The sequence below is a fragment of the Diabrotica virgifera genome, chromosome 8 (genome assembly GCF_917563875.1).
Source record: "Diabrotica virgifera virgifera chromosome 8, PGI_DIABVI_V3a".
In the NCBI taxonomy this organism is placed as follows: Eukaryota; Metazoa; Arthropoda; class Insecta; order Coleoptera; family Chrysomelidae; genus Diabrotica; species Diabrotica virgifera.
In genome coordinates, this window is record NC_065450.1 from 99,098,674 (window position 1) to 99,110,879 (window position 12,206).

The 12,206-nt window shown below is 34.0% G+C and overlaps 1 protein-coding gene across 1 annotated transcript in view; it reads left to right on the forward strand.

The window, feature by feature from the left end:
- Positions 1-871: 871 nt before the first annotated feature.
- LOC126890221 (uncharacterized) overlaps positions 872-12,206 on the forward strand; it is a 60,880-nt gene continuing 49,545 nt past the window's right edge. The window contains exon 1 of the mRNA XM_050659075.1: positions 872-971. Coding sequence (XP_050515032.1) covers positions 872-971 — 100 coding nt within the window. The remainder of the gene's footprint in view (positions 972-12,206) is intronic.

Consider the following 12,206-nt stretch of genomic DNA (forward strand, 5'->3'; position numbering starts at 1 on the left):
AAGAAAAATGTTTCAATTGTGGAAGTCAGGGACACAGATCGAAAGATTGTCCTGACAAAGCCAAGGGAGTGAAATGTTTTCGATGCCACCAGTTTGGACACATCTCTTCTAGATGCACTGGCAGAGAAGAGAAAGCATCAACTTCTGGACATGTAAATATTATCGACGTTGTACATCAAAACTCTTTGATTTGACATTGAAGTGTGGAAAAATATCACTACGTGCATTATTTGACACAGGAAGTGACATCAGTTCAGTAAGAGAGGATATTTTTGAAAAATATTTTGATGACGTGATTCTTTCACAAAACGTATTAGATTTAATTGGATTAGGAGGTATGAGAGTTAAAACTTTAGGTTCATTTAACAAAATGGTGGAAATTCAAGGAGAGGATTTTAATATTTTGTTTCATGTTATTCCAAAAGGAGCACTAGACGTTGAAATTATTCTCGGAAACAATATACTGAGACAAGCAGAAGCAGAAGTTACAATAACCGAAGACGGAATAATTTTATTTAAAGAAAGAGAAAGTACTTTTATAAGGAGGATTACAGTAATTAGCGAGACAACAGTCAATAATGATTTTCAGCTGAACCATACAGAAGATACAAAGATAAAGACGGATATAGAAGAATTTGAAGACTATTGCGAAAGTGAAGATATATAACGTGTAAAAATTACAACAGGCGTACCAAGAGGCAATGGACAAGTAGAACGCATCAATAGAACGTTAATCCCAGTATTAACTAAACTCAGTATAGAGGAACCGACGAAGTGGTATTAACACATTCATAAGTCACAACAGTTCTTTAATGCAACTTATCAAAGAAGCATAAATTCGACGCCGTTTGAAGTACTGTTCGGAACGCAGATGAAGAACAAAGAAGATCTGAGGATGAAGGAGATCATAGAACAGGAGATAATTAAACAATTTGATGAAGATAGAGAGTTGCTGAGAAACGAGAGTCGATGTAAGTTTGGATTGAGTTATAGGCCTACGGTGTTTCAAGGGTTTATTAGGAGCATTATATATAGAGAACTGCCGATTAATCAACCTATGTTAGAGATTTATCAAGAAGAGATAGAAACAGAATTGCATACAGACGCCAGCAGTTATGGATATGGAGCGTGTCTTTTACAAAGATCGGAAAACCATAATAAACTTCACCCAGTTTATTACATTAGCAAGAAAACAACTCCAGCCGAGGAAAAATATATGAGTTATGAGCTAGAAGTGTTAGCTATAATTCAAGCGGAGAAAAAATTTCGTTTTTTCTACTCGGAATCAAATTTAAAAAATATACAGATTGCTTCGCATTTACGGAGACGAGGTGTAGACAGGAGTTAACTAGCAGAGTTGTCAGATGGTCATTAATACTGGAAGATTATCGATACGAGCTGAAACACAGAAAGAGAACAAGGATTGCACGTAGAGAAGTTAAGTTTATACCCGATAGTGGTGGTAATAAACGGGTACTGAGTATATATGAAGACATGGATACAGAACTACACGGAATTCGGGTCGAATTCGAGCAGGATGGCCGAATGTAGAATTGTAAATATTTTACCTTATATTTTTAAATTCCCTTGTATATAATTTTTCTTAATTATTATTACGAAAACGAAATCAGAGTCTCACACATATGGACCTACGTTGGCGGAACGGATTGGATTACTACGGTAGCGGACCACTTTTAACTTTATAAGTAAGAATAACATTCGCCACTGTGAACCAAATTTTATTACTAATAGGGATCGAAATTTATTGCAGTAGAATTTTAATATTTGCGGATTTAAGCATGAAGAAGGGAAGACAGGAGACGGTTTTGGTTAGTGTGGGAATCGAAACAGGCAGTCAATTTTAAGATGGGAACCGTGACAGTCGTGTTATTGGGGATAAGACGTAAAAAGAGGCTTTAAGACGTACTTATATTATGACAAGCTGGTTATAATATTGTTTAGACGCAATTACTTATCTCTAAATACATTTCTTTTTGTAAGAACAAGAACTCGTAAAATTTTAGTCGCAATTACACAAACACTTTTACATTTCATCAATTTAATAGTATTAATAATTTAGTTATCTATTTTATTATTTAAAACTGTTAAAAATCAGACAAACTTTTATTACGATTGTCTTTAACGAATCCTACACTTATATATATTACAAAACTTGTATCAAGTGTCTTGGGCTTCTTGTCCAATCTTGCTCCTTGCCTACTAAATTGGCTTATTATTCTCGTTTATTCATCCTCATTTGTTGCTCTTTCTTTCCAACAAATCATTCCCTCATTCCTGAGATCTTCCTGTACTCTGTTAAACCATATTTGTCTACCTTTCCTTCTTTTCGTGACTGGGTACCATTTTAGGATCATCTTTGGCATCCTCTTCCTTTCCATTTTCACAACATGTCCCATCCATCTCACTATCTGTACATTTATGAATCGACTGATGCTTGGTTCGTTATACAATTCCTCTAGCTCGCTGTGTATTCGTCGCACCCAACGATTTAACGTGTTTTTCTCTCAATATGTAGCTCTGAGCATTTTCCTTTCCCATTTTACCAATTTCTCCGTATTTGCTTTTTTCATTGTCCATCATTCGCTAACTACACGTCAATGCGGGCCTTATTATCGTTTTATATATTCTTTGCTGTAGTTTTGTCGATACATATTTTTTTGAACATTATACACAATCATATCTTAATCTATATCTCTCATTATGGTAGGGGAGCCCAAGCGGGGATTTTTGCAGTTACTCGAGCGCGTCAGATTATCATATGGGGAGAAACCTTGTACCTTGCAGATGCACCTCTACCATATATTGGCTCTTAACACAGGGGAGTTCGTTAAGGGGGGCCCGAAAAAAAAATCTATCCTTAAAAAAACTCGAAATTGTCAGATTAAGATAAGGTAAGTTAAGTACATGCAAAAGAGTGTATATTTCAAAAATCTGACGATTTGAGCCGAGCGTAAGGAAATGGGTAAGTCTCAAAATTTCACGAGAAAAAAGCGAATATTTCGCGACATGAATGACAGATCGAAAAACTAAAAAATACGTGCTCAATATTTTTTAAAAATCTATCGAATGATACCAAAGACGACTTCCCACGGAGAGGGGTGGGGGGTAAATTTAATATTTTAAATACGAATCCCGCAATATCTCGCGAAATGAACATCAGATCGAAAAACCGTAAAATATACTTATTTAATAGTTTTGAAAAATCTATCGAATGGCACCAAACACGACCCCCCACGGAGGTGGGGTGGGGGATTATTTTAAAATCTTAAATAGGAGCCCCATTTTTTATTACAGATTTGGATTCCTTACGAAAAAATAAGTAACTTTTATTCGAAACATTTTTTCGAATTATGCATAGATAGCGTTATAATCGGAAAAAACCATTGTTGGAAATGGAAAATTAAATTGAAAAATGGCAAGCACCCACTAAAATGGAAAACGTTACTTAACTTTTTTTGGTTTTAGGACCTACTCTTCACAACCCAATAAGTCACCAAGGCGCTCGAGTGACTGCACATTTAGCATACTTTGCTCCCCTACCATTATTCGTTTAGCGTCCAGTCATACTTCACAAACCCATTTCACTAATTTCATTTCCTTCATCTAGCATTGCTTTCCACTAGTTCAATTTATTCACTACACCAATTTATTTTATTCTGCCAGCTAATACTTTCATTATCTAATATCTTTGGCTGTCAGGACTCTGGAGTTCTCAGTCTCTCAATCTTCATCATTAGTCTCAATTTTCTGATATCAAATATTAATCTATCCCACAATTTCATTTATTTATTCTTCTTCTTCTTCTTGTGCCGCCTTCTAACGAAGGTTGGCGATCAGTTTTTTAAAAGCTTCCCTGTCTTTTGCAACGTGAAATATCTGTTCAACACTGAGGTTAGTCCAATCTCTGATATTCCTCAGCCAAGATTTCTTCTTTCTTCCCAAGCCTTTTTTCCCTCTACCCTTCCTTGCATGATGACGTGTAGCAGAGAGTATTTATCGTTACGAAGTATGTGGCCCAGATATGATGTGTTTCTTATTTTAATTGTGTTCATAAGCTTTCTGCCATGTCTAATTCTTCTTAACACTTCTTCGTTTGAGACTTTTGCAGTCCAAGGAATTTTCAGAATACGCCTGTACAGTCACATTTCGAATGCCTCCAATTTTGTTACATACTGAGCTTTTAGAGTCCAAGCTTCTTCACCTTTCATTAATTTTGTTTCTTCTTTCCAATTAAAAAATTATAGCAATTACACTCAATACCTATCTCCATCTTGTTTCACTTTAGGTAATAGCTTAGAAACTCTAATTTATTTTTTATTTATTTTTCCTTGTTCTAGATGCTTTTTAACATAAATGGACAAACTAATATTTCTAAACTATTTTAAAAAATAACTTTTTCATTCTTTTAAATTAATGTTGAGGAATCCATCAATATCCCATAAACTTATAAATTTTTGCTCTTACAACATTTCACATTAATTTATCCTCTACATCAAGATTTGCTTTTTCATAGTTCTTGATATCAGACCTCTAGAGCTTTGTCTCTCCGTGTTATTACTAGTCATAACAATTATCACTAGTTATGTGATTGTGATGTAGCCCTTTTTAGGGATTTTAAATAATATATACCTTTTATAAAGGATTTACTGTTTTTTGTATACATGGTATACAGCCAACTACAGCAAAACTTTTTCCTTGTGGATTTTTATAGCAATTATGATTACACACTTTCTTTATTTTAACCAGTCTTATCAGTCATCATTTGTGTTTCGTCACAAATAATAAATTATCTTACAAGAGAAATTTTCAACTATACTCCGTCCCAAACTCTTTTTTCAGTGCGTCACAGATTATCGAATTCTCTCTAACGCATTACAGTTGGAAGCGACAAAAAAAACGTACCTCTGTGATTATTCTACATTGAACTTAGAAAATTATGTATTCATTGACGGGTACTTGCATATTAAAACGGATTTATACTTATAGATGTATAATTGGTTGCCGATTACAATACTCTAAAAATAGATAACCAATCAATGAAGCGATTAAGATAATTTGACACAAAAATAATCGATCATATTATGGTAAAATGACAATTGTAATTTCTAGGTTAGAAATTTGTCAACTACGTAAATATAAATATTTTATGTCATTGGTATATTCGGGCATGGCATAGTGAAATTTAATATTATATTTATTTAATTTTATTTTGGCAAATATTTGTATAAATATTGATGTTTATATAAATATAAATATTCTGACAACTGTCAGTGTCAGATTTAACTAAAATGTCATGTAATGATCTGCGACATTCTTAAAATTATATATGACGTCAAAATTAATGACGCACGAAAAAAAATCGGTTTGGGACGGAGTATACAACCTATACTTTGCTTCTATTAAAACTTAATAGTTTAGAAAAATTCACATTTATTTTTCTTGTCCCTGATGCATTTTAACATAGATGTACATATATTAGTATTATTTTTCTATAACTATAACAATATAATATCCTTCATTTCTCAATTTCGGGCATGTATTGTTTGCCTATCTATACTCCATCAATTCATGTGTACTTACTAATTACTTACTAATTTATTCTTACTAATTTTTGCATGTTTATAATCCAACACACTGATGTCTGTTGTTATTATTGTTTTTTTTAATTAAACAACTTTAAAATTTAGTGGCTGGTGTAACTTTATATCATTTCATAAAAGTTTAAGTTGCATTGACAATTTTGGTTCTGACATCAGACAGATATGCTTTCAAACTTTCACCTTTCACCTTAGTTGCCTTTCACCTCTCTCAATCTGATAACCTAATTATTACCTAGCAACTCACGTACCACGTGGGAGTCATATGTTGCCCTAGGGCCTTATCCATAGGGATTATATCCATCCTTTGGATACCATAATTTATTTAATTATGTAAAACATTTAGTCGTCTTTTAAAGGATTTTAACCTTTATATTTTTGGGTGACTCAGCATGTTAGGCTTGTAAGTATAACCAAACTTTGTTTTTTTTACCTTGGTCAACATTTTAACTTTAAACTTTTGTCTTAACTAATACGTTTATACTTATTTTAGGTAACACTGATGATGCTCTTTTTAGAGAGCAAAAACGTTTTGTTGTTATATTTGTGGTCCTTTTAAGGGTTCTTAAATAAATATACCTTTTACCAAGAAATGTTTTGCGTTAAATTTACTTGTAATTAACGGTATACAGTCAGTTACAGGAAATTTTTCCTTGTGGATATTTTTATTTCCCTTTGCCAATATGGCATTCAGTTCCCATTCTTCCTGACCTGTCTCATCCATAATAACTCCTAGTTATGTAAAATGGACCACTCTCTCGAAATTATATTCCCTTGCTTCGAGCAATAAGCAGTTCCGAGTATCATGTACTTTGACTTTCCTGGTATAGGTATTTATAGCTCAATAGCTATTTGTATAACAAGGGAGGAAAGTGCTACTTTTCCTCCGCTACGCGTCGGGCAGTAATCGTTCAAGGGAGGAAAAGGCACTTTACTCCCATGTTATACATATGGCTTTTCCACCTTCCTCAAATAACAAGTAATTTTTTCATTTTTACTTAATTTATTTATGTAACTAACCAACAAAATGTATTAGAACTAAAACTAACAAGTAGGTACAATATAACTAATTGATGGATTCGACCGTTACTTGATGGAAGTTCATTTTATCTAACAATAAAACACTGAAAACGTTTGTTTTCTATACTTCCACAAAATTTATTATAACTAAGTGACTACAGCTGTTTCGGCGGAGTGCCTTTCTCAAGTGATATAGTTTACAATGTGTTTGCCTTTTTAAGTCTTCAACTGAAGAGGTTGAGGAGTGGGGAGCTGTTTGTCTCGAGTTGGTCATTCAGAATTATATCTGTATTTTTCAGTTTATTAATTTCCATAGATTCCTTTTTTAGAATCTATGGAAATTAATAAACTGAAAAATACAGATATAATTCTGAATGACCAACTCGAGACAAACAGCTCCCCACTCCTCAACCTCTTCAGTTGAAGACTTAAAAAGGCAAACACATTGTAAACTATATCACTTGAGAAAGGCACTCCGCCGAAACAGCTGTAGTCACTTAGTTATAATAAATTTTGTGGAAGTATAGAAAACAAACGTTTTCAGTGTTTTATTGTTAGATACAATATAACTGTCAACTGTCAAATATAAGTCAAATTATTAATGTAAACATTGTTAAATTAGAATAACAATTTACTGTTTTTTACCATTCTGCAAAATACAGAGTGTTTTTAAATAAACGTTAAAATGTATAGATACTTACGTAATAGAAAATAGATATTGTACTGGGCGTCAATAAGTTATATTTCATGAATGAAATATCATTACGTCACTTTTACTTTTCCTCCCTAGGGAGGAAAAGTACAACTTTGCTCCCTACAATCAGGTCCGGAAAAGTATACTTTCGGCAGAGGTAGGTGGAAAAATATTTTTCTTCATTTTCTAATCTTTTCATAACAGTTCTTAATTTTTTTCTTGTTTTCGTTAGAACAGTAAGATCATCAGCGAAGGCCAGCCATTCGTGGTCATTGTTGAAGATGGATCCGATCGTTTTAACCAGATTATTGTTTCCAATACTAAGCTAAAAAGTACCGTGGATAACGGATCTTCTTGACCTAAGACCTAAGACCTAAGACCTCTGCTCACTTCATATTTATCCGATGAGAATCCTCTCCCTGTCCATACTACATGATTTCGTGTGCTATTCAAAGTCATTCTTACTAACCTAATCAGTTTGGCGGGTATGCCTAACGAGCTCAGTGCTTCATACATTTTATTCCTTCGTATTCTATCATAGTAGTAGGGCAGCCCAAGCAAGGATTTTTGCAGTTACTCGAGCGCGTCAGATTATCATATGGAGAGACACCTTGTACACTGTAAATGAACCTCTACCATATATTGGCTCTTACTACAGGAGAGTTCGTTAAGGGGGGACAAAAAAATCTATCCTTTGACAACCTTGAAATTGTCAGATTAAGATAAGGTAAGTTAAATACATACAAAATAGAGTCTTCTCTTCTTCTTCTTCGTGCGACTAGGATTACTCCTGTTTGTCTGCCTCTTATTCTGTTTCAGTTGTTGTTGACTGTAGTGATGTAACGAATATTCGTATTCGCATTCGCGAATATTCGCATGTTTTTGCATATTCGCATTCGCATCCGCATTCGCGAAATTTGTGCGAATGTTTTGCGAATGTGAAAACCAAATAATTTTAAGATAATTTAGGTTAATAAAATCAAAATCTATTCACTTCTCATCTTTTTTTATTAAGAAAAGGTAACTTAACCTCAAACATGCAGCTACTCTCAAATGGAAATATGCAGGACACAACAGCAGACAAAGAGACGGAAGATGGAATGAAGCGATAACTCACTGGAGACCTTGGGACTACAAAAGAGGAAGGGGCAGACCACAGACGAGATGGTCGAATGACCTAAAGAGATACGCAGCGACCAGATCGACAGCATTAGCACTGAACCGAGAAGAGTGGAAAAGTAAGGGGGAGTCCTACGTTCAACTTTGGACAAATGAAGGGCAATAGATAGATAGAACTTAACCGTGTATAATCACATTATCAGCCTTCACTTTTTTTTTATTATTTGGTATTATGTAATAAAGCTTAAGATTCAGATTGATTTACACTAAATATCAATTAACTTTTCATTAAAAACTTAGGAAACATTACAAAAATAGAAACAAATTAAAAAAACTGGACATTCGCATTCGCATCCGCATTCGCGAATGTCAGTAGCAGATATTCGCATTCGCATTCGTATTCGCGAATGTTAAAAAAATGAAATTCGTTACATCACTAGTTGACTGTACATTGTCTTTCCACCTTTTCGGCGGCCCTCCAACGGGTCTTCTGCTATACGGCTTGTTGTTTTTACAGATGTTCGCTAAACTATCTGGTTCCATTCGGTACATGTTCGTTCCAGTTTTTATTTCTTGTTTTTATCCACCTGTTAATATTTTGAATTTTGTATCGTTCTCGTATACTTCTGTTGCTTTGTCTGTATTTTGTTGTTTCGTCTTTCTTGTATCGGTCCTTGTCTCCATTGTATATGTTAGGATAGGTGCAGTGGCGTAGCTGAAGATTGGGGGCCCCCCGCTGACAATTTTTGTGGGCCCCCGTATTATAAAACATGTGTAAATGACAATATTTGGCCTTTATTTAATGTCTTCATCGGTTCGTGTTACTTAATAGATTTTTTGGGAATAAACATGAAAACATATTGTACCTTCATGTCTCTTAATCCGATAAACTAGACCTATTAGTAAGTTGTTGCAATATTATATCTAAATTTACATTGAAAATATTAACTTCAAGACTTTTTTGGGAACAAGTTATTTTTTCGTCGCAGCTGAGCTCATCGTAATTTTTTTTATGCGTTTTTTCCGTTTATTTTTAAATTCCGGTATAAATCCCACTATTCTGCTATTCCTGCTGCTTCTGCTATAATTTCGGATAACGAATTTCTCATTTCTCGAAGATTATCACAAGTTTTTCCAAAAAGTTGAAAAATCGTAAACTCTGCCGTTTCAGATTGTAGAAGTTTTGATTTTAGTTGAATAAAGTTAAGTATTTTAGATTGAATAGTAATGTTAACGGCAAATTCAAAATTATTCATATGCTCTAATAATGCATTAGCTTCTAATTTTTCATAGTTTTTTGATAGCAATGAAATTTTCGTTACTTTCGAAGATTTCATTACTTTTGTCGGAAAGCTCGACGTAAAGTCATAACAGCATCATGTCTGGATGACCACCGGGTTTCACATAACCTTTTTAAGTGTTGGCAAACGCGATGAATCCAAAGTGATAATATAATAATAATAGTACATAGTACATCCCATCCTTTAATACTTGCACTAAAAAAACATATAATCTCTTAATTTAGTCGCAAAAAAACAACTCCTATACACCAGCAACGGCATCATTCAACCCTAGGTTAAGATTATGGGATGCACATGAACATAGGAAACTGTTTTTTGGATGTCAGTTATGCGCCTTTGTACGCCTGAATATACACCACTCATAACGCTTGCCCCATCATACCTCTTTCCTCCACAGTTGGAGGTGCTTTGATTGTATAAATTTTAAAATTTTATTTACAGGACCTTTTGCACTTTGGTCTAATATGCGAATAAATCCCAAAAAACTTTCAACAAATTCTGCTTTGGAAGGTAAATTATTTTAATCGCATGTTATTTTTACATACCGGAAAATAAAACTATTCTGATCGTGTTTTGATATATCTTGAGTGGTATTAAGGATTATTGAATAAAAACAACTTTTTTTAATTAAATTAATAAATTTGTTTTCAGTTTTTTGAGCCAGCAAATTTATAACTACGTTTTATATTTGGGCGCTCAAGTTATTGTTTTTATCGATTAATTTAGCTAAAACAGAATTAGCTAGTAAAAGGACCAACGACCAAAAATTACCTTGTTCGGAATGTTGGGATTCACTTTTATCTAAGCTACCAACATGTCCACAAAACGCTAAATTTCACCCGAAAAGATTAGGTAAGAGTTACGTCAATTTCCCACTTCATTACTTTCTTCCAAATTCCCTATTTTGATGCTTATTAGGAAAATATGTTTTGGTCCCCAATTTAAAGAAAGTAGAAGTATTAAGCTTGAAGGCTTGAAGGCCTTGCAGGCCCTGCGGGCCTGTCAGCTACGCCACTGGATAGGTCTTAATGTTGTCTTGTATACTTTTATTTTGCTTTCCGTGGTCAGATGTTTGTTTCTCCATATGGTTTCTCGGAGACAACCACTTACTCTTGCCACTTTTGTTGCTTTTGTTGTGGTCTCTGTTCTTATATTCTGTCACTAGTGATCCCTACTCCTAGGTAATTGAATTTCATTACTTGTTCTACAATTTTGCCGTCTATTTCTAACTTGCATCTACGCGGCTCTTTACTTATCACTATACATTTAGTTTTTTTCTACTAATATTCTCATATTAAGTTTATTTGCTGTGATATTGAAAGTGTGGAGCTGCCTTTGTAGGTCATCCTCGTTATCAGCAATTAGTACTGCATCATCGGCATAGCATAGTATCATGATTTTATGCGCTCCCGTGTGGTATCCATGTCGTTTTCTTACTTCGTGAATTATTTGATTCATCACCATATTGAATAACAATGGACTGAGCGAGTCTCCTTGGCGGATTCCTCCTTTTAGTTTTATGCGTTCTGTTTCTCCTGTTGACATTATAACTCTGGTCTTGTTGTTCTTGTTAATTTCATTAATTAGCCTTATTATCTGGCGGTCTATTTGTTCAGCTTGTAATAAATTTAAGATGTCATTTCGCCTCACACTGTCAAAAGCACTTTTTAAATCTACAAAGCACATGTATGCTGGTTTTCCATATTCAATGGACTTTTCTACTATTTGCCTGATAATAAAAATTGCATCTATTGTGCTGCGGTTCTTCCGGAAGCCTTGTTGTTCATCTGCAATGTTATCTGCCATCTGCAAAATAGAGTATATTTCAAAAATCTGACGATTTGAGCGGAACGTAAGGAAACTGACGAGTCACAAAGTTTCACAGAAAAAAAGCGAACATTTCGCGAAATCGACGTTAGATTGGAAAACTAAAAAATGTGTGTTCAATATTTTTCAAAAATCTATCGAATGACACCAAACATGACCCCCCACCGGACGTGGGATAGGGGTTACTTTAAAATCTTAAATAGGAGCCCCAATTTTTATTGTCAATTTTGATTCTTTACGTAAAAATAAGCAACTTTTATTTGAAACATTTTTTCGAATTATGGATAGATGGTGCTATAATCGGAAAAAAACGATTGTTGGAAATGGAAAATTAAATTAAAAATGAAAAGTCCCCCACTTTGTGAAAAACTTAACTTAACTTTTTTTGGTTTTAAGACCTACTTTTCACAACCCAATAGGTTCCCAAAGGGCTCGAGGAACTGCAAATTTAGCATACTTTCCTCCCCTACGATAGGCTTGTTTAAAATCTAGGAACAACGCATGAAGGGATACCATATAAGTTTTAATAATCTGATATGTCACTTATCGATTAACTCTAAAACCGGCCTGATATTTACCTAGCAAATATGTTGAGTCTTTTTCTTAGTATACTGGCTAATACCTTGT